Below are 24179 nucleotides of genomic sequence, written 5' to 3' on the forward strand. Positions count from 1 at the left end.
CAATCAATTTGTCATTTTCTGAATTTCAATTGCCAACTGAGTATGGAAAGAAGAAATGCGACACTGATTCAGAGGTCTGGCTGGAGAACCTGTGAGCAATGGAGGGCTTGTGTCCGTCTTTATGTCCCGGGATATCTTCGTGGAGGTAGGCCAGACCTCGGGCAGCCGTCTGAGTGATGTGGCACAGCTCATTCCAGGACACCACATTGGCCTTCAGATAGTCTGTCAGTGAGCCCTGCCAGAGGGAGCCAACTGTCAGTTTTGGCATTCAGGCTTTTGAATCCATCACATCATATCATATCGTGATTGATTATTTAACTCCCTATTAGCTTCAAATGTAAAATTATCCTTAATTTTTGCAGCAATTTAAACTTCAGGGAGTGATCATAAAGCAAATTGTCGGCCAAGTTTCTGTTAGATGGACCTGTCACAAGAAATTTTGGGGGGGGGGGAATATATTGAATACATATCACAATAAATGATAGTATCATTGATGCTTTGTAATGCCACTGATATTAGGATATTCGAAAATAATACTTCACATTATCCTCTTAAAATGCAATTGACTGAATTCTCAAAAAATATCAATTGTTAGCAATAAAATAAATAAGAATAATTAGAATAGAATAAATAAATAAAATTAAGAACAATAAATAGAATATCTTAGATTTATGAAAAATATCAATTTGGAATGAATAGTATCACGAATAGTAACTTGTATTATGCACAGGATGTACATCTGCACACCGAATCAGGGATGGCTCTGTGCAATTATTTGTGTGATACAGTAATCAATATAGATTGAGTTGAGAGGCATGGTTGCTGGCAATACTGCCCTTACTGTTTCAGCATTGCAAAAAAAAAAATAAAAATCTGGTAAATTCTGACGTTTCGACACTAATTACCACTAGAGGGCAACCAGCACCTGTAGACGTTCCACTGATCCATCGTTTGTCCTGTTTTTTTTTGTTTTTTTGGATAAAACAGTATTATAAGCAGATGACTCAAGATCCCGGAACAAAAACAGCTGTCTTAATGGGAATTGGCCAGAAAAAAAAAATCAAAAGAAAGGCAGTTTTGGAGGTACAGTACACGTGGCGCTGTAGGTGAGCTGCTATGTGTGAAATTCGACCCTCGCATTCAGACCTACGGTGGCATTAAATCAGCTGTCAGGTATCATGAAAAATCCTGGCTCCAGCTGTGCTAAAACAACTGAAGGCCGACGAACATTTCACCATTTTCAAGGCTGCTCTTTAAAACCGGACAAAGAAGGAGTTGTGCAGATCTGAGTTATGAATCCTCTGAAGACCCCTGCTGAGAAAACAATTACAGGGGCTAATTTACGAGCCACTTAACTGTGATGTGCTTCGTCTCGTGCAGATATGGGCAAACTACGGCCCGCGGGCCGGATCCGGCCCGTTGGTCTTTTTAATCCGGCCCGCCGATGGTTGGTACAGTACACAATTAAGGTTCGATGTAAATTATTGCATTCATTTCATTTGGACTTGTAATACAGGCATTTAAACGCCAGGTGGCGCAGTTACTTGAAGTCGCAGAGCACAGGGAGGGAGGGGGAGATGATACGGAAGCCCGCAGTAGCACTAACTCAAGTAAGTCCCGCTCGATACGACGAAATACATGTATCCGCACCGCTATTTTCTGTCATTGGATCCAAAACGGCGACATGCAAGCGACTCTTTGTTGCAGTGAGTTTTACTGGAATTGCGAACATCCTATATTAGAGTATGGCATCCGAACAAAGAGGAGCGGTAATGGCCGCGGAAGAGAAAATGAAGTGTATCTCATTAAACAAAGTAGGTTACGAAGTACGAAACATTAAGGAGCAATGAACGTTTCCTGAAATGGCATGACTGCTATCGTGCTAAAAACTTGACGCAAACTGGACCGCTAATAAGAGAGAAAGCGAGTTCCATAACGCTAACTATGGGCATTGAAGACTTCGAAGCATCCTGTGGCTGGCTTGAAAAGTTCGAAGCACGACATCAGCTGAGCAACGCTGTGTGGTGATCGAGGGGAGGTCGAGTTCGAGACAGTGAGTGAGTGGAAAGAAAGCCACCAGGTCTTTTACTCGTATCATTTTGGAGCAAATAGTCCTACCTTTGTTATATTTTCTCATGTACTGTACCTGTACTGTATGCCGCAGTTTTTGGGCAATATATTGTTGCACTTTGTTGCTTGTGTTGTCACCAATGTATGTTGTTAACATACCGTACTTGGACGTTCATACGGGACATATACCATAGTTATGTCACTGTTCTCATGAAAAAAAAGTATGGTAATACTTGAATGCTTTTGTTCTGTTGATGTTTGGTATGGACTGTAAACATAAACGTTTTTTTATACATACCATATCTTGTGCTGACCCGGCCCACCTGTCAAATTTAGAAATCAATGTGGCCCCCGAGCTAAAAAGTTTGCCCACCCCTGGTCTAGTGCAACCTTGCCAAAAAGTCCTTCAACACAAATGTTTTCCAAGCGATTTCTACTCCAAGTAGAAAGATGAGTGCACTACACTGTGCGCCTATAATTTTTCAGATCAAGAAGGTGGCATTGGTGAAATGATGCAAACTCTTGGGGGAGCTTAGTGTGCTGATAAAGCGCACTTCCCTACATAAATAAAAGACAGTATGATTAGGGATGATGAACTAATGCACCAATCAGTGAAATGTGATGGTTTCCAGAATTGACAACTTTTCTTGATGTGGTGCAGGTGTGCGTAAGCATGACAATCCAGTCTTAAGAAAGCAGGACAATCCACTGCATTCACTACATCAATGCAATAACATGGCCCAAAAAAACAACAACCTGGAATCAGGCAGGAAATAAAGAGAATGAGTTTACAGGTGCATCAGCAACATATAGGTCACTAGTCACATGACTTGACTCTATTCACATGTTTTGACTTGAAAATGGAAAAGAAAGTTTTCCAGGCAGCCTACCTTGTCATGGTAGGTGGTTATGAGCCACAGCTCCAAGTCCAGGTTGTTGTTCCTCTTCTCCACACCGATGAAATGGAGGATATTTTCATGCTTCATGCCACTCACGCTGTAAATCTCGTACTCGTTCTGCCACGAAAGCTTGTCCTACAAGATGCAAGATAAGGCTGTTATTCCTGTGATCAAATTACTTCACTGAACTTGGTATTGAACATGACATAGGAGTGATTGCAAAATTCAGGGAGCTCTCAAAGTTGAAAACTTTCCTTGGAAATTAATTGGTATAAACGAGGAACATATTTTTGTAAAATCCCAACAAAAAATAAATAAAGTGCACTTCATGCATGGAGAATTGAAGCTCGACATACAAATAAATCTGGTGAAATGTCATACTGACTCCCATTTTCACCCTTTAAATTTGGAATATATCCCCATCTTATCAATGACAGGACAATACTTGTGGACTCCTTATCCATTCTGATTCAAAGTCTCTGCTCTCTTGTTCACATTTTGTGATGTCCCACTGACACTCGAATCCATCAAGATATGAACACCTGAATCGGGAAGATCTTCACGGCCACATATTCGCTCAGAAGCTGGGCCTTCCATACGCATCCAAAGCGTCCCCTGGCCTTCAATTCAATCAGCTGCAGTGGTTTATGTCCCAGGATAGGAGATGGTGGCGAAGGGCCGGGATCCTGCGGGAGAGGGCAAAGCATTAAAATTGTGTTGAATTAGATTGAAATAGAGTTGGCCTGTCATTGCTTTTAGCCTTGCAATCATGTTCTGCATTCCGACCAGGTCACTCTGTAGTAACACTTGGTTCCACAAGAGGTGATAATGAGCAACAGACACGGTACTTGGAAGTCGAAGAAATAGTAAGATTGGAACCACCTTCATGCATGATGTCTCGTGAGAAGCCTGACAGTATCTAACAAGGCCTCAGGTTCGACAAGCAAAGCATTAACATTGCATCTGTTTGCCGGTCTTTGGACTCGCCTCAAGACTGGAGGCCAAGAAGGCATACTGATTAAGCTCAAAAGTTGAATAGTATTGTTACCACAGGAGATTTAGTTGTTTTATGTTTGAACATGTTTTTACAATTGTGTGACAAGTGAAAATGTTCAAACGTGAGCTGTGTTGAGTCATTGCACTTCTTCCATTTATCTAGTTAAGATGTTTTGTTTTTACTTCTAATATTAACAGTGGCTAAATTATTTGTACAGTGCACTTGTGCGATACATAAGAACTTGGAAATGTTACTTTACCAGCAGTAGTAGCACCTGTCCAGTCAAGCGAGACTGTTTGCAATCCTTGTATTGAAAAATTCTGGGCTAAATCTGTATGAGGTTTGTTTGGTTTTTTTTGTTTTTTTAAAATAGAACTTTTGCTTTGTCTTTTGAAGACAAATGTAGATTGCTTCTGCTCTAATCGAAGAGGAAAATGTGCATTGACTCCTGATTGGAAATGAGGTAAACAAATAAGATTGAAAACCCATGTGCAGGTGTGCCTGTTCATCACATAAAAACTTCCGTGAAAGCAAAAGACAGCAAGTGTTCCAAATCAAAAACAGGTTAAACACAGCAAGTGATCTGGATTAATCTGATCACTTTCACATGTGACATCACGGAGAGGGCAGGGCTCGGGTTTGTTGGCAAACAGAGGGAGAAACATCGAGCAAGGGGAGGGTTACAACAAGGCATGCTTTTGGGTCACATTTCGCACAGCTAAAAAAGTTGCCCATCGAGGCTGGTTCATGACTGATGGACTTGGATGTTAGTAGATGTATTGCTGGAAACTTTCCAGACCTCTGCAGTGATGGTATGAGAAAAATGAACAAAGGAATCTTTCTGCCACAGCGGCAAGGTTCCTGTTTTTACTTGAACAGAGGGGCTTATGCGATAAGCTAGGGCAAGTTTCAAAACCCGAGGCCAACCGGATCCACTCTACCATTGTGTTCATGCAGTGGAAGTGCAAGCTTGTCAATCCGAGGCTGTTTGAATGGGCAGTTAAGGGTGAGGCTCAGCATACAAATATCATCTCCAGACAAAAGGCTGCGGATATCTTCCATACATAAAGTCTGACAAAACTAAGAAGGAAGAACAAAAAAAAACATCAGGTGCTGTTGAAGGGGAAGGCATTGGTTTAATGGGAAAGCATTTGAAAAAGATATATTCCAGCAATTCTGATGAGAAACGAAACAACAATCAGGCCAATTCACAAATTGAGCAGCTAAGGTCCCATTTTCAAATTACACATGAATGAAATCTGTCACTAAGGCCGTTGTTGACACGGCAATGTTGTTTTGAGGGGCCAAAATGCAGTTTGAAAATTGTGTCTCAAAGTACTGCAGGCGCATTGTCGAACACAAGACGTTACATTGTTGTGCCGCTCAAGATAAATGAGCTAGATAGCGCTTCTCCGCAGCTGAAAATTTCAACTGCAATATATGCGGTGCAAAAAATGGCTTTAGAATGAGAGGAAAGTTCAGTAGCTGTCCAGCAAGTTATGCAAATAACTTTTCAGGGTTACAGCTCAGTATAAGTGGGAGTCGTTTCAATAACGTCAGAAGACAAAGAAACAGAAAACTGCCGCTTTTAACCACGTCTTTGTGTGTGTGTGTGTGTGTAAACATGGCCTGAAAATCTGAATCCATGTTTAGCAAAACCATAGTGCAATGTTATCCATTTTGTTCTGTCTGCCTGTACCATACCATGCTGATAAAAGCTGAATATCTATTGTGCTTGAGGATGTCTGTCAGGAATAAGAAAAGGTTCAGTGAGAGACAGCTGACTCCTAAACCTTCAAGATTCAATCATGATTTGGGTCTGCTTCGTGTTAGAAAATCCGATGGCACATCTTTTATTGAGTTGGTCCAGTCTAAAAACAGGCTACAGAAAGACCGTCTCCGCAGAGGGTCAGATTAGGTCTCAGTCATGAGTCACTGGATCCCCTGCCCACTCAGAGAGCGCCATTGCATCCAGTGGAGGTGCGTAAAGCTCAGTCAGCACAAAACAGAAAGCCAGGCACCAACAATCCGCCACTTCACACCGTCCCTCTCAACAATCAGCCATCTCACAGGCACTAATCGAGTCAGCCTGATATTTCCTTTAATTGTCACTTATACACATTTAGTGCAAGTGCGGGTAACTATTGAAACACGACTCACAAAAGGTGAGGGATATTCGATTTTCGGGTGACGTTTTAGGATTAACCCACAATGCACCAGAGCCTTCTCAACTGTTCAATGTTTCGGTGCTTTTTACACAACCTGCTGTCCTCTAACAAGGAGGAAAAATTCCAAACAGGTGTTTGATTCTCCTCTCCGGTCTCTTCTGCATCTCCATCACAAACTGCTGATGAGACGATGAGCTCACTGACCCCTTTATCTCTGAGACCATCCTGGTGCAAACCTTGCAACGATGAGGTACTGTTGATCAATTGTTACGTGTCATCTTGGTTTCATGATGTCAAAAAGCACGATGAAGTAAACGGTTTTTAGAATACACATTGTAACCAAACCAGGACATTTACTGGTCCCTTCATAGAACCAACACCTGTTGTTACGTTACCAATTCGATCCTTGTTCGAGAACAGAAAAGTGTACCCCCTCAAAATAATAAATAAATAATACTAAAACATTGAATAGTTGGACATGTGCATTCAAAGGCTTAAAGAAGGTCAAATAAAATTCACCAATATTGTGCATTTTAGAATCATCCTGAAGTTTTGCCCCGAACTTTTAGCGAGTCGTGTATTTGGCTTTGAATGTTGACAGAACGGCATTCCGGAAGTTGACATTCAGCTCAGGCTTGGGGTCCTTTTGACAGTGACAAAATGGTGGGGTGGGAGGTGCATATTCGGTTGCTCTGCAATTTCGTGTCAACATGGGAAAGGGCAGCGAACTGGCCATCGGTGGAGCAGATTCAAGCACAAAATGTTACAGAGACATCACATGTAGACATTCTCATGAAAAGGGGGTGGGGACTGGGGGGGGGGGCTCCATTTGGAGCTGTGGAGTCACCTACTTTCCACCATGCACAATATATTTTCAGCAGAAAACACAAAAAGACATTCACGCGTGCAATAAACCCAGGCAGTAAAATACAAATATTTGAAAAAAAAAATACAGACAGAAATGTGCTGGGTATTAAATGAACAAGATGCTGTGGAAAAGTGAAGAGAATTAGAAAATGACAGCCTGGGACTGAAGTCTAGAATCCATACTGAACCCAAAGGAAGGGAGAAATTAACAGTGTTTTAACTACAATTGAACTGCTCTTACCTCCACCATAATGTGAAAGGGGTGCTTTATGAAAAAGAACATAAGAAGCAAACAGAGAAATTATTGGTATTTTATGTCAGTTAGAGGATGGAAAGAGATTGACGGTTAGCTGATGATGGAAGGACTTCTTCCTGCCTCTCACACCAACTTTGTCACGTCTGGAACGTTGATGGTATAGTTAAAACTAAAGGCAAGAATAGGATGAGAGCAATGCAAGATGACACAGTCCGAATGTTAAGAAGAAAAAAAAAAAGAAACTTTCTAGCATGCAGCAGCGGTTATGTCAAGACACAAGTAAGCAAAGTGAATTTCAGAATCCCAGCTTTGTCTTTTCCATTGTTCGCATCTCGAGCATTTTTGTTTTGAGCAAATTGGTCCAATGTTCAGCTGTTACCTGGAATGAATTATACTGATGGACACCCCTCACACTTAGTTTCAAGAAGGCTTGCAGTGTTTGTCTCACAAACAAAAAAAAAAAAGAGGAAAGAAAGCACCACGATCTTTCAACAACCCCCCCAAAAAAAGACTTAGCAACAATATGCAAAATTCCTAGTGACTGGCACCCATACAAGAATCGAGGTAGTTCCAAGAAAAAGAATACACACTTGAAAATAGCTCATGTTGAAAACAGGGTGCACATTCATGATTAAGTGCTGCAAGCCTCTCAGTGTAAATTCTGAAGGTTGAGACAATCAATTCCAGTTTGCCACACACAGGTGTGAAAAATGGAGGCCTGATGGCAAGTATGCGGTCCATGAAGAAACGGCTAGTCTGCTGCATGCATTTCATCCTGGATGGGGTTTTTTGGCAACAGTTTTGCTCCATTTTTCCCCTCAAGTCATGATCACACAATCTGATTCAGATCCTTATAACTTCATTATTTAAATGTATTGTGCCACGCAATGCACTTTGGGAACAGAGTGACTACAATGACCATAGCACACATCTGTACAGTGTAGCTGCGTTCTGTTCATCGACGTCATAAAAGGAAATGGAAAAAAAAAATCAAGGATGTAAGGTCTGTATCGAAAGCTCAAGTTTTGGAGTTGACAAAAAAAAAAAAAAAAAAAACTGACGAAAAACGTTTGAGACGAACGAGCAAGATATCGCTTATTTTCAACGCACATGCATTGGCTTTGCCTTCTATGGGAACGAACGTCACCACCGGCAAAGGACTAGCATTAGCATCTTGCTTCATTGCGCGCAGCTCAGCATTGTGGAAACCTTGGATGGTCGGTTGCTGTTTGGACTTGTCTGAACGTGCTGACATTCAAGTTTGATCGCTGCAGTAATCTCACAGTCAAGTTTATATTTATTTATTCATTCTCGTATTTACGATGTAGTCGAGAGCCATGATATGATGTCAGGTCAGATTTCTTCTTCACTGCCACCCAGTGTTCAAATGGAGAAACTACAGTTGAAAACCTAAATGTTACTTGAAGCACTTTTTCCTTCTACAAATTATTATACTTAATGAAACGAATTAAATTATTAATTTCATAATCCAGCAGGATTGGCAACAGGAATATAACACCCCTTTAATCCCCAATGTAATTTCATTCCATTTGTTAATTTGGTTTCATTGTAATTGAAATACAAGGCTCTGTGTAAATGCAATTAGTGATGATCTCGTTTAATCCGTATAGGACATTTGCAAACATATGCTTTTACCTGGGTGTGGACTAACCAATAGTAGAGATTTGTAAAAAAAATAAAATAAATGGATAAATAAATTGTGTGCACACACACACACACACAGACACACCCACACCAAATCATAAGAATTTTCAAATGCAGGAATTTTTTTTCCCATTAAAGGAGGTCTATACATGACAACAGAATCTGGTTTCAAGGCAAATAGTTTGGCTGTGTTAATACAGTACCTTTTAAAATTAGTGATACACAGTCCGATTAAGGTGTTTCTATGTAATGTCTGGCTTCCAATCAATTTAATGATACAGTTGAGTTTTCTTTATTGCACGTTAATGTACTGACATCAACCAGTAGATTGACATAATTTCCTTCTGCTTTTAATGATAGATGTAGTTAAAAGCAACCTATGCCTTTTCAAAGATTTGCAGCTGAAACATCACGGCTATCCATTACTTTACTTTAACAGTTAAATAAAAAGCACCGAAAACTTTGTGGATCACTTTCATACTATTTTGAAGACTGCAGTTGATCATATCTCCTATTTTGCTGAGTTAGCAAAAGTTGTTCCATAATGTGATGATAAAGACATTGATGAATTATTCACAGAGGGATTATGCATCATTTTACCAAACTGTTTTAAATGTGTTGACACGGTGAACTGCAAGACAGGGTCCTCAATTAGTTAAACGTCTTTGGACAACCATTAAAGAGCAACTTAAAGGGATATGGTTGAGCATTAAAAGGAGGGATCAATAACGCCTTCAGGACTTTGTGTTAAGTATGGAACTACTTTTAATTTAATGTATTATTAATCGTGCCCAGGGCTTATTGTTTCCACCAATGGTTTTTCACAAAAAAATAACATGAAATGTTGATGCTTAGTCCGAAAAAGGAGCCAATCTAAACTGTCCCGAGTGTCTTAATTTTCATTTATTCGAACTAAGGTATCCCAACATCATACCGTTTACATGACTAAAAGTCTTTTACTGCAGGACATCAGCGGTGAAGCAAAAGAATGATGCAAAGAGAAAAACAATTAAATATCCTGTCTCAAATAAATTCAAATCTAAAAAAAAAAAAAAAAAATATCGGAAATTTTACTTAGTGCAGTAACAAAATTAATATCTTAAATGGTCAATGAATTGATTTCACAACATTAATAAAGTAAAGCTTCAAACAATGAACAGCGCACATTGCTGCGTTTAGTAATGTAGGTTTCCGATTGTGTATCACCAAGAAACTATGTCATCAGGCAAGCATCTTAGTTTAAGGTGCTGCTGGGTGAGAATGCCTGCTCATGCTTGGACGCGTTCAATAGAACTTAAGCATCAAAGAAACATTTTTTGTGGAATCCCAGCACTCATTCATGTGAATGTGGTTTTCTCCGTCGTCTTTTTCACACCGTCACATGGACCCAAAGCGTTGCAAAGTATAAAACGAAGCAATTAATGCTCAATTTTTGTCCATGTATTTGTATGTAAAGATTTATTTTAATTTTATGACCAAAAAAAGAGGAAATAGATAGATAGAATCTATCTATCTTAGATAGATAGATAGATAGATAGATAGATAGATAGATAGATAGATAGATAGATAGATAGATAGATAGATGCATGCATACATAGATACATACGTACATACATACAATCTGACCCCTTTTCATCCAATACAGATCCCCTTAAAATTATCTTATCAGTAGCAGGACAACTACAATAAAGTAGTTTTAAATGCTGCTTGTCCCAACCCCCTCATTGGCTGCCTCCTAAAAGTCGAATCAATTACTAAACAAGCCCTCGAAGCAGAATAACCAAGTCTAGACGTAGACTATTTGCTGTTGCTACTTTCCAAGAGTGCCGTAAGTAGGTGAGGTTCTTAGAAAAGCGTGAAAGATGACTTCTACAGAAATTACTGTTACCTAATTTTCATCTCTGAGGCATACTCCAGCTCAATTTCGATCTTTTTGCCCATATGCGACAGGCATCGTTTTTTTTCCATGCAACGTGAACAGCAAACACCCCCCCCAAATCTGACCTGAGCTTTTTTTCATATGTGGATATAAATCGGACATGCATGCGATGCATCTACATCGATACACATCTGATCAGTACATCATCGAAAGCCCAGGAGAGAGTCCTTGGGAAGGAGACGAGTGACAATATCGCCCGTGAATCTGCATTGTTTTGAGTAACAGTGTGCACTTTAATTGAATCCCACTTGAAACATGAAGGATAAATTTGACATTTGTGATGTTTGATATGGACTGTCAACATGTACAGTTTTTTATATGTACCGTATCTTGTGCTGACCCGGTCCACCTGTCAAATTTAGAAATCAATGTGGCCCTCGAGCCAAAAAGTTTGCCCACCCTTGGGCTAGATTGATCTCTACTGAACAAGAAAAAAACAAGAAAAAAACACTGAAACATGCTTGCTTGTATTTTTTCTACATTAGTTTGGCAGTTGGGACAAAAAATGTGAGTTATGTTACATTATTACTGGCATACAAAGACATTGTGCTATCTTCATGGGAAAGTTAAAATCAGAAAGCGCTGTAGTGTTCATGTTACTGAAAAAGAGTTACAAATGTTGCACAATTAGAATTGTTTTGCATAATTTCACTAAAGAAATCGTTTTTCGGTAAAATGACTGCACTTTCATTATCTAGCAACAATACATACTCTTATCAGCTTCTGTAAACAATGTCATTAACTTATTTTAACATAGAAATAAAATTGAAATCGGGAGTAGATTTCTAACTTTTGGCCCGGTCCTCTACAATATTTTCTGCTTCTCATTTGGCCCCCCCGGGAAAATAATTGCCCACCCCTGTGCTGGACCATACTAATTGTCGTACCACTTCCGTGTCGCGTTTCTTTTGTGTGTCCACTCGATGTTGTGCATGTGTGTCACATCAGGGACGCATTGAATGGCGTATGTTTTTATAACATGAACGATTACATAAAAAGATTGGCTTTAACACACACACACACACACAAAAAAAAAAAAAAAAAAAAAAAAAATCCGAATGGGACATCATGTCCTGCAGTGCGAACGTAGCCTGAGTGTAATGGATGTAAATTGCATGCACAAACAATATACAGCATCACTTCTATAACCTTGATTGGTGTTGCTTTTCCCTGTGATCGTTGGGGCAATGTGTGATGTGCTCTTTTCTTGAGATCTTGTTCTGTCTTATTTCACCTATTCTTTATTCCAGATAACATGTCTTATCTGCTTCTTTGTCGTGATTTATTTTTCATGGCATGATAGTATTTTCGGTCTACTATTCTACAGGCCCGTGTAGATTCAGCCAGTAAACTGAGAGAACTGCATGTCTCTCTTCTCTCCCTCTCCCACACTATCCACCCACCACCACCACTCTCCAAGGCAGTGCTGTGAGCGCTTCTGTGTTTAGTTTTGTTTGCCTATATAAAGCGTCATCAATAATGCAGAGGTCCCTGACTACTCTTCCATACAATGAAGGAGTTGCATGTTTTTTCTTGTCTCCTGCTGCTGAGGAACTTAGACTGAAGAGCTGGCCCAGCAAGATGCGCTAAAACCACTTTTCATTCCAAATTCAGTGGACACCTCCACCATGTAGGTTAACTGACAGCAAAGTGAGGATGAGGGATGAAAATGGCGCGGACGGGGCTAATGAAGCCCAGTATGTGTGCATGTTTTTTGTTTCCTTACATGCGTAGGGACGAGGGCTGCCGGATATGCAAACTTGTGGTGTCGCCACATCCAGAAGGAGAAGAGGACGACAGCGGCCAGTCCGATGATGGGGACAAGGGAGTAAAGCAGAGTGCTGAAGAGCTGAGGCTTCTGGGAGAAAGGGTTGGATGTGGCTGCAAGGAAAGGAATGACAGCATGAAACATTTTACATTTTGGTGACCAGCCATTTTTTAATATATATATATATATATATATATAAAAAGAAATAATATTGAACGCTCTAACGTATTAGAATATAGGGCAGTGGTTCTTAACCTTGTTGAAGGTACCGAACCCTACCAGTTCATATGCAGATCCACCGAACCCTTAGTAAAAAATAAAAATATGATTCGAGAAGTGTTCCTTCAGTTTTGCTGGTGCGAGACGAGAGTTGCTCAACTTGGCATGACAAATCATGCAGATAGGACGCCGAGTCCCATTTCGTTCGGTGATGGATGTGAATCCATGTTGTACATATTCATCCGACCACTTTCTCTCTTTTTTTTTTTATTTGCTCGACATAGCATGCGTTAAAACATTAAAAAATAAATAAATAAATAAATACATTTTTTAAAAATCCCACCGCATACTATCACGACAGTCACACGCTGACGACTGAGCAAACTAAATTTCCCGCAGCACTGAATGGACAAGCAATGCAATGTGATCATCCACAGCCAATGATGGCCTAGCGGACGGGTCATAACTAATTGACATGTTGAGTCGGGTGTGTCTTAACCTCCATGGCAGAGGCTCCGTCGAACCCCTGCGACCGATTTACCGAACCCCTCGGGTTCGATGGAAACCAGGTTAAGAACCACAGAGTTAGGGTCATTGCTTTATTGTAGCTGTCGACAAAAACATTTTGGTTTGACATCGTCAAGATAAATACGAGAAAAGAGATCGACAGGTCAGCTATCTTATAAGAAAGCATTATTTATTTCAGGGAACGCTGAAAATAACAGTAAATAATGGAATGAGGAAAAACCTTTGACATTTAGTTGCAAATCCGTTGCTTGCAGTAGCTGCATAACTAAAGTAACCTATCGACACCACCAAATGGATGCTACCGTCCATTTTAATACTTTTCTAGGCTTTGACCATAGCCTCTTTGGGTTATTTTTTTTAAGGGGGGGGGGGGGTTGAAACAGGTAAAATGCATACTCCATAGGGTTCACGTCAGGAGATAAAAAAATCCTACACTGATGAACTCCTTCGATGTTTTGGAATTGTGTTTTGCAGCATTGCTCCACAATAAAGCATATCACAATCGGTTTGGTTCCAGTTTTCTTTCCATAGGCAGAGAAAATGTTTCTGTACTTCTGAGTTCATCTCTCCACTGCCCAAAATGAGCTACAGCAATGAAGATTAGTGAGCCCGTCCCAGTAGAAGCATGCAAAGGCAAGCCCTGGCAATACGTCCATTGAGTGTCACAGATGTTTTGTTTCTTTCTGTCACCAAAGTTTGGAATTTTCCATCACTATGTGAAAAGTTCATCTTTGTCTCAAAAATTCATGAAGCTCATCTCTGGGATCTTTTGCTGTGGCCGCTGTACTTGAGTTCACAATGTCTTCTGCAAACAGTAGATTGTGAAACCTTTGCTCCTGCCCTCTGGAGTTTGTTGCTGATCTCACCAACATTTGTTTTTGGGCCTTCTTTACAGCTCTCTACAAGCTCTCACAATGAAAAATCGCCAACTGACACAGTTATCTTTCACCTAATTGTTCACAGTCTGTTAGTACACTAGTGGTTTCTTTCTTCTTCAAGACATTACCATAGTTTTATTGGTCACTGTGCAAGGCTCTGATTGATTTTCACTTTGTCAGCCGCACAATTGCTATTAGGAACCCTTGGATAGATTCCTAGTTTTAACGTTGGGAACAACTAGACCAAAGCATGAAACTGAGTGTAGACATTCATACATCTGGGAATCAAAACATACATTTCAATGCTTTTGCAAGCATTAAAATGGGTATATTTAAAAAAAAAAAAAGACCTATCATTTCAGTTGTGAATCAGATCCAAATCTAAATACCTGGGAATAAACCCCGGAATGTGGATCTCTTGTCTCGCGTATTTATCTTTTCATCTCAGTTTCAAATGAGCAATCTACGGAAAGAATAAAAGAGTTGGCCTCACTGTTCCAAAGCATTTGGAGGGAAGTGTAAATGCATGCACACACATGCACACAGCAGGACGAGCAAATCCATCTTGTGACATCACTTAATCCTCTTGCCAAAAATAACAGAGCTCCGAACTGTGTGTGACCCGTACAGGAGCAGGGTGGTGCGTGCTGGCCGTGCTCATCCTTCCATCACATGGTGCCAACCACATCGGACCTTTCTCGTAATTGTCAAGACATTTTGATCTCCATCGTCAATGTAAGGGAAAACAAAGGGTGTGCACAACCCACATGGCGGGGGGACTCTTGAGGACTCAAATATACATGCAAGTGTAGCAGTGGTTCTCAAACTTTTTACACTAGGTACCGCCTCAAAAAATATATGTTAAGTATCACCATAACGACCAGCTTTTAATACAATAGCATAGTAGGCTTATGTGCTCTTCAAAGCAACATTAAGGACGGTACGAACATGGACACTGCTTCATTTTAGGAAAGTAAAAAAAAAAAAAGTTTGTGTTTTTATACGATCTGGCAGATTTTACACCTATTGCAAATGTTTCTGGAACTGATCTCACGCGAAATGGGGGTACACTTTAAACAGAGTGATTAGAAAAAAGCCACGTGTCAGGAAATTTATCATAATATCATCAGCAGGTATGTCGGAGTGGTGGTTACGAAAACCGAAGCACGAATGAGTGCAGTGCAATGTGTGTGTGGGCAACAGAATATGGCAGGAAACGGCGATTTCACCAAGACACATCTGCAGTAGGTTTACACAAGAATGGTGCAACAAAAACAAAATTTTTTTAAAGGTAAACACAGATGATGACACTTTGTCAGCTGACTGAAAATTATGCTCTACAAACTGGATGAACTGTGTTCAGGCAGCCAAAGTGGGGACCACCCTGAAATTGTACTGGCTGGCCGTTTGGCAAAAACAGATGTTCTCAAGGTGAACGTGTTTATGTATTTCACAGTATCTTTTTGATTTTGATTGGCGTATATGTCCGATCAAAAAGATGTACTACTGTATCTATCAACTGTGCATAAAATGAAGACCAAACACCCTGATGGTTACTTTGCAAATTCCTCAACTTTCTAGAAATCAAAAGCAGAGGACACAGCAGGTGTCCCGACCATTACACATATTTCACAACAGTCAACCATGTATATAAAGGTGCAACTTTGGTAATGTTTGTTCGGTGCAAATAAAACAGAATTCATAACTTACCAACTGTGCAAGGGCATTGAAATGTGTGTAAATATGAGTACGAAGGATTCTCAACTAAGTAAATGGCCATTATTGACATGACATCTCATCTGTGCGGGCGCCTGTATGTGTGAGAGTGTTGACAGTACATACTGTAGGCTGTTGACTGGTGTGTGTCGCTTTGCGGCGTTGTATCGGGTGCGTAGAGGAAGCGCTCGTTGCACATGTTGCCTTCACAGCAGCAGAAGAAAACATCAGGATTCTCCTTCCTCTCCACGCACTCATTGCTGCAGGGAGGAAATGAGAAATTAGAGCATGTAAACTGGGGATGCAATTTTTTTGTTGCTTTTTTTTTTTTTTTTTTTGGCCGGTACTGATAAATTCCTGTTAAGTCTGATTCTGATAAGTTTTCTTTTTCTAAATTTTAAGTTAAGTGTAATTTGTCCACACCTGAAAGAAAGAAATACTTAAAGATCTCCCCTAACCAAATATGACAACTTTATTGTAACAAAAAATAAAATACAGATTTGTTTATAGAATTGCCTGTTTATTTTTTTTAAAGAAAATACTTTACTTATCAAATAAACTCTAGCCATAGTTCTGTGCATAGTAAAAAGATACAGTGAATGAATGTCAAATGGTGTGTGCATACAAATGAGTACAGACTTATGACTGAAGACGTGCGTGAAATAAATTGTACAACAGCATAGACCAGCTAGATGTTCTTTTAGTTTCTAAAATAACTACTCCATGTCCATCTACTGGGTTCACATGGGAGATACAATTCCTATTATCGGCACGATAATTATTGTGAATTCCTAATATACAGAGTGGCCAAACAATTCTGGACGGTTCTGGAAGTTGTACTAGTTATATTAGTTTCCAGTGAAAGTTGAACTCTGCTACGACTGCCCTGTGTCAACAATACTTTACAAACATAATTGCTATGCTCAGCATCTCACCTTTTTGCAGATGACTTGAGTTGGATTAAAGGTGTTAATAGTTCAAACACAACTGATACAAGCATGTGCAACTGTTGCAATGACTACATGCCTGTGTGTAATGCTCATCAGAAATGGACTGTTTATAATATAAGCATGTGTCAGACACTCATACTTACAGTATATATTCAAATGCACCTTTCATTTTGTAGTATGTTTAACAAAATCCTTATTTTGTGTCTGAGATATTCTGGTCATGTTCATATAACCGCCTTCCTAGAATACAATCATAGCATAGGGCATTTTCCCCCCAGAAAATACAAGAACTGAACCAAATATTAAGTCGTACTAATTTCATTGAAAGTGAATAACTGCATGATCTGTTCCACTGAGACTGTCGGCAACTTTAGCAGATGTGGCCAGCATTATGAGATGATCAAGGCAAAAAATAAATAATTTTTGTCAGGTTACAACACATGGTCACAGTGTTTTGCTGTTATTAATTTTTGTGTATGTGTGTTAAAACTGAAAAGTAAAAACTGCAATAATCAAGTTGAATGTGTCATAATCACAGATTAGGGGGATGAGTGTTTTTAAGTGATGTCATTGAGTCGGGCACAAGAAAGAGGGGTAAAAAAAAATGCTCAAGATCGCAACATCAATTGTGCACGAAATTAGGCATTTAAAAAAAAAAACACTCAAATACCCACGCGGAAGAGACGTACAATGTGTCACGTAGGCTGCAGCATGGCACGGATTCCCTAGAATGAGTACGCCCTTAGACATGCAAACACACTTGCCATTTCCTTGCTTCGAAACAATACAGAACACTCCGAAAATACATTTGAACGAGTTCCAGTATTCCCACTCTGTCTTTCACACTCTCATAGCCATCAGATAAGACAGAGGAAGTGGCAGCCGCCCTAGACTTGCTGTGAACTCTCGAGGGAGGCAAGGCGGCGCCGTCTCAGCCAGGGTTCCAAATCTATATTGACCGCAAATTCAGGAAACAGTGAGTGATGTTGGACTAAAGAACAATCTATTGGATATCAGCGTGATGAACATCATTTTACTCTCCAGGCTGAACCCATTTCTAGACGACAACGTCATAGCACTTTGCGTCATTTAAAACTTTTTTTGGGGGGTGTGGGGGTGATAATAGAGAGAACTACTGTATAGTTATTGTTTTCATGAATCCAAGTCTGAGAAAACTGATCTAAAATTGATTTTAGTACAGCTGCCTTCTTTTAATTCCCCGAAGCGTACCTGTCATAGCAGTTGATGTCGTCCAACCAGCAGCCCTGCTTGACTACCTCCACGGTGCCAGAAATATTCTTCCACGTGGCAAAGCAGTGCCGCCTTTTGTCCTTATCACCATAGCACGGTTCAATGCCGCTGCGGTTGGTACGTTCCTTTTCCCAGCTGGAGTTGTAGTAGCTGCACTCCTGCGTCTCGGAGCGTCCCAGGATTGCACCTGTTAAGAATAAAGACAACAAAAGTGCAAATCTAGTGACTCTCATTTTCACAAAAATAAATTGCTTTTCACGTTTCTTGCTTGGCTAAAAGCCAGCAAATTGGGGACATCAATGGATGCTATTTCATGATTTCATGCATATTTTAAAGTTTATGAAAGGAAAATGCCACTTTTAAATTGTGATGCAATCCCCTGAACATATCCATGTAGCCACGCATAAGGTAGAATATTTCAACTACCATGAAACTACATTTTTCTGTTTGTATTTGTATTTAAAAAATTAGTGTGAAAATTTTGCATTTTGCTTGCTTAACAACATGATACTGGTAAACAAATACGTAAGAATGTAATTGTATTGTAGGTGTATAATAGATGAAGGCATTTCCACCAATGTTTTCAAATGCTGAATCCAGACAAACCATTAGAATGTATACAGAACAAAGTATCTTACCACTGTTTACGTTTAATGAGCAACCAACAATTATGACAGGAATATTTCATTCAAGCTGTCAGATATATGAGCACATTCGCTAATTCACATTACATTAATGCAGGCTATGTGCCAATTAAAAGAAAAAATAAAACAACATGACCTCATCACAACGAAGTTCACTGAGGATCCCGCAATTGCATTGTTAAAGCTCATGAAAAGCAAAAAGAAATCACTGCAGCAATGGCCTTTAAAATAACTAACAGGAAAAAATGTGTGCTGTGGATTCAGCGTTCGACTTTTTTTTTTTTTTTACTTTGGACAAACGGTTTGAAGTTGGACAAACTGGTTTAAAAGAAAATAAACTGTCCTTGGTGGGGCCGTTATTCATTCCAATGGGGGGGTCAGACAGTGTGTGTGCATGCTTGACAAACGTGCTGTAGGTAACAAGATAATTTAATATAGGTTCTGTGCATTAATTATCCAAGCCAATCCATCAGCAATCTTATTTGTTATTTGCGTGCTCATTGTTAATTTTGACGTTTGAGATCTGATTAATCTAACTCAATAGACTTGATTTAAAATTGAAAACAGAATCGGTAAAGGCTAATTAAACCATGGACACAGAAAAAAACTAAATTGAATACCACTTGTACCGTTTTCAAAATGCCAATATCTTTTCTTTGCACTATTTTGTACGAGGGCTAACATTTCATTATGATTTGAGATTTGAACAATACTATCACACTTCACTGATTTTATCTCTATTTATTTGAACAATTTATCTTCTCTCCCGGAGTACACAATTAACATTTTCAGAAATGGCAGGTCTGCCACCCCCAGCAGCAAGGTGGTCAAGCAGTGGCAGCAGCAGGGCAGACATAAGGCAAGGAAATCAATCCTTAGGCCAGAAGTAGCAGCTCAGAGTCATGCAAAGCAGATAATGTCAGAGCTGATTGAGCAAGGACATACGATAGGAGATCCCCCCACGAACAGGTATACCGTCGTTGAATGAGAAAATCCTGTTTGCCTCATGTCAATGAGAAATGTCCAAGTGGAGAAGCCACACCATGATGGAGAAAGCTGTGTCGTGCCTGTTCATCTTAAAGTGCGATTAATAAAATGGCTGATGGTGCGAGCATGGATTTTGCAAACTGGGAAGGTCAGCTGCAGCATCGTGAGGCTTGCTTCTGAACAAGTCAGACCGAGTGACTAAACTGCTTTTGAGAGCTTCGTTTCATATTTTTCTGAGAAAAACAGGTCAGTCTTTGTTCTGCATCAATCAGAATAGTCATGCACAGTCCCCAAAATAAAAAGGTGCAATGGCTCAAAGCCCTGGAGTCAAATTGACCAACAGTCGCCATTCATTCCTCCAAATATGAGATTTAATTAGGTGAACTGCGACCTAGTTAGCTGCAACTTTGAGTAGGGGAACAATTAAACACTAAAGCCACTTCTTAACTGACAGTAGGCAGCTTAAAAAGATGTGAGCTAGTGAGCTATATAAAAACAGTAACCTGAACATTTTGGTGTGCTAATTGTTGAAGATCATATGAACGCTATATTTATACCTTTCAAAGCCAAATAGACTCAAATTTAAGTGTTGTTGACATTAGGAATCACCTGCTATCACGTCTTGGCCTAATTCTGAACATGTTTGCTGCTCTTTCACTGGTCTCTATCTCTTTTTCATGCAGTAGCTAGCCTATTTTTTGTGTGGGGTGGGAGGGTGTTACACCTCTAAAAATACATTCATCTTTCCTGATTAGATCACACCAATTTAAAAATGAGAGCAGTGTAAAAACATAAACAAAAAACAGAAAAAACGTCCTAATGAAAACCAGCCTAAAATATAGGCAATATTTTGAGTATTATATGAAAACTAGGGATGGGAATCTCTTGCCACAACACGATTCAATTGTAATCCAGAGGGCTAAAATCCAGTATTGATAATCTCTGCATCTGGAATCGAAGCAGATTTCCATAGAAATGTCTTTACTACCCGCCCCCCCCGCCCCACCTTACTGTATGACTACTAGCTACTTTTAAAACAGAATAGTATTTAGAAGGATCCTTGTTTCCATTATGTTAATAAATGACAGCTTCACTGAGTCTCTTCATCTTTTACTAATACCAAATGGGTGAGCTGGATGAATTAGAATTAAATTCAAAAAGTGCCGCTTTATTTGTTGTCAAATTATCAGGAGAAAAAAAATGGGAAAAAAGAAAAAAGGAGAAAAATGCTACATCAGCCATTTAGAAATTGAGTTAGCAAATAGGCATACATGTTGGTAGCAACACACAAATAATGCATTCCATGCATCAATACGAACCTCATTGAAAATTAGAAAGGACCGACATGGATACAGTTCACTTCAAAGTTCAAAAAAGTACTGTCAGCCATGCATGTCATTTAATAAAATAATAGAATAAAAACTGCCACAAGAGGCCAACTTAGTATCAGTGAATGTATCGGCCACTATCGTGAGTCCTCGATACATTGAATTAGGGCCGGCATTTGCCTAATACTGATATCGCTTATTGGCACTTGCCCATCCCCATTTGTATAATTACATTGCAATATATTTGTGTTTCTATTTGTTATTTTAGAAAATAAAATATGCATACACTGTGAGTGATTCCCCATCCCTCCCATGCATTCTAAAGTAGTTGAACAACTCCATCCTTGAGATCTTATGGTTTGCCTCCAGGATTGCGGGTTTTTGGTGATGACAAAATGTGTTCTTAGGATTTTGATCAGAAACGACTCAGCACAACATATGACTATTTGGCCCGACCACTGCTTCGTTAAGGAATGCACGCCACCATAAATGAAACTTTCAAACTGTAAAGTGTCAAGAGCCAGCGGCTGAGGGAGGGGTGGTCTACGGAGCTCTTGGCCTCTTAGCTTCAGCAGCCACAACAACCTTCACCGGGAAGCCATTTGACAACTCTCCCACAGAACACAATTAAAAAACGTTTTCCTGTGCACAAATGAGCATATGCTTTTAGAGCAAATATCCTGCTCTTAGAGACACATTCAGGTTCTGAGTGCTGTGCCTTGGTTGGCTTCAAGATTGTGACAATTTCAAACAAAATAAATAAATAAATGAGTTTCGCATATCTAAAGAGACGTATTGATCCATCTTGTAATCAGATCGGGGGCCGATTACCTGTTCCCGACATTGTGAAGCATTGGTCCGGAAAGCCAACAAGTTAGCACTAGAAGATCATTACATAAAGCCCCACAATGACAAGATATTAATACTGCTACCTCCCTCGCAGAACAAGGAGACTGATGGACAAAACATCTGAGCTCAACACTTAAATGTAGCATCTGGCTGAGCTTTTTTAGGCCACGTCGAGATGTCTGACAACCACAGTTATCAGGCCGAGACAGCGCAACATTAGTACACAATAATTCATTCACCAACACTAACTTTACAGTAACCATACTAATAACTGGGCCTTGAAGGAGATCAGATGGGGTTGTGACATGGCAGCGGTGAGCGGCTGGGTGGGCTAGCTGGTTACAAAGGCTGCACTCTTTCCACGGCCATGGTGAGAGGGGGCATTAAAAAGCACCATACTCAGCGACTGAATTCAATCCCTTTAATCCCCGCTGGTATGCAGCAGCGACAAATGCCCATTGCTCTGAGCTTCAATAAGTGCTGATGGGGAGGACACTGGACAGGTCATGGGAGCGCCGGGGTCCCTTAACGTGAACTGCAGTGGTTTGGTGAGGGAGCACCATAGCCCTGTGTCACTTGCGCGGCATGCGTTGCAAACAGCCAACACATTCCAAACATTCCTTTCAAGATGAGCCTTTCAAAATACCTTGTTATCTCCATGAGTACAGGAGAAGGACCTGCATAGACAGCAACCCCCCCCACCCCCCTTAAATTGTTTGGATTCATTTGAAGGGTGTGTTAAGTGCCATTTGGGGTTAAAGCTGAAGTGTATATTGAATTTGCAGTAATGTTGCTGTATCATCATGTCATTTGTCATCATCAAACAGCCAATGAGTGAAGAGGGGAGCAGGTGGGAGGGAGGCGCAACACGGAAGCCATCGGACACACTATTTATACCCGTGTGTGTGTGTGTGTGTGTGTGTGTGTGTGTGTGTGTGTGTGTGTGTGTGAGATGATTGAGCTTCCAGTTCAGCGAGAGTTCCCTCCCATCTGCTTTCAAGCGACTTAATGGGGGAAGTCAACCCAAACATTTTCTTTACAATACTAAGTTCTATGAAGTGTGAACCAGGCTTTGAGATTAATATTGCGTTTGTGGAAAATGAATTCATCAGTAAAACCCATCCGTGTTTGTCCATCTCAGGTGGCGGCCATTTTGCAACTTGTTGTGACTGAAAATGACATCACAGTTGCTGAGAACTCAGGCAATGATCAATCATGGCTCAGATTCAGAAAATGGATCAACCGTTGACTTCCCCTTTCAAGATGGACTGTTTTTTTGTTTTGACCCATCATCAATATTTGTCTATTTCTTTCATGTTTTATCTCAATAAAACAGGATTCTAACAGCTGCCACTTTCGTTTTTTTCTTGGCAAACACTTTTGTCCAAATCTACAACTGACTTCCACTCAGCCTGTCTTTATATTTAGTGTTCAATCATGACACACACGAGTTCAGGGGCCGGGAACCTGTGGCTCTTTTGATGATTGCATCTGGTTCGCAGATAAAACAAAATATTCTAGCTTGTTTAATCCATCCATCAATTTTTTTCCTGCTCATTTCCTGTTAAGGGCTGCAGTTGGCTTCATGAGCAATTTTGATTGGATAATACTGGGTGGGCTACGTTGCCATTGCTGCGGAAACAGGTAAACACCGCCTTTCAAATCAGCCCACTTGGTCATTAGAAAAAAAGATGACGAGTATGGTACACTTCAGTTCCTTTGTGGAGAGAACTGGTTCTGCCGTGTTTCTAATTTGCAATGACAAAATACCATCAATGAAACGGTCAAATGTAAAGCTGCACTTTGACACACGCCATGCTACGTTCACATCAAAATACTCTGCGAAAAAAAGCGGAAAGGAAGCGTGCAAGCTACTGAGCAGGGTGCAAGCTTGCCAGCAGCAACTCTGCATCTGGACCCGGCAAACTGACTATAATTCCGCTCGTTTTGCTTGATTTTTAGCGATCGCGAGGAATGGAAAACCATTCTCATTAATGGTGACTATTATCACAAAATTATTTAAAAGAACACATTCAGAGGCTTATTATACTGACATTTTCTTGAATTCATGTTTAAAAAAAATATATATATATATATATATATATGGCTCGCGCTGAAATACATTTCCAAATATTTTGCTTATATGGCTTCTCTTAGTCAAAAAGGGTCTCGACCCCTGCACTAGTTTGAAGGGACAAAA

General features: G+C 40.0%; 1 protein-coding gene across 2 annotated transcripts in view; it reads right to left on the bottom strand.

Annotated features, from left to right (window-relative positions):
* LOC109528490 (activin receptor type-2A) overlaps positions 1-24179 on the bottom strand; it is a 41140-nt gene that overhangs the window by 6112 nt on the left and 10849 nt on the right. The window contains exons 2-8 of one of the 2 annotated variants that reach the window (XM_019891172.1): positions 18151-18358; positions 16097-16230; positions 12588-12742; positions 7243-7266; positions 3512-3655; positions 2961-3104; positions 90-235 (exon numbers count right to left, since the gene is read on the bottom strand). In XM_019891172.1, the coding sequence (XP_019746731.1) occupies positions 90-235; positions 2961-3104; positions 3512-3655; positions 7243-7266; positions 12588-12742; positions 16097-16230; positions 18151-18358 (955 nt within the window). The remainder of the gene's footprint in view (positions 1-89; positions 236-2960; positions 3105-3511; positions 3656-7242; positions 7267-12587; positions 12743-16096; positions 16231-18150; positions 18359-24179) is intronic. The other variant, XM_019891174.1, reaches the window with a different exon arrangement.

The sequence above is a fragment of the Hippocampus comes genome, unplaced genomic scaffold (genome assembly GCF_001891065.2).
Source record: "Hippocampus comes isolate QL1 unplaced genomic scaffold, H_comes_QL1_v1.1 scaffold174, whole genome shotgun sequence".
Classification (NCBI taxonomy): Eukaryota; Metazoa; Chordata; class Actinopteri; order Syngnathiformes; family Syngnathidae; genus Hippocampus; species Hippocampus comes.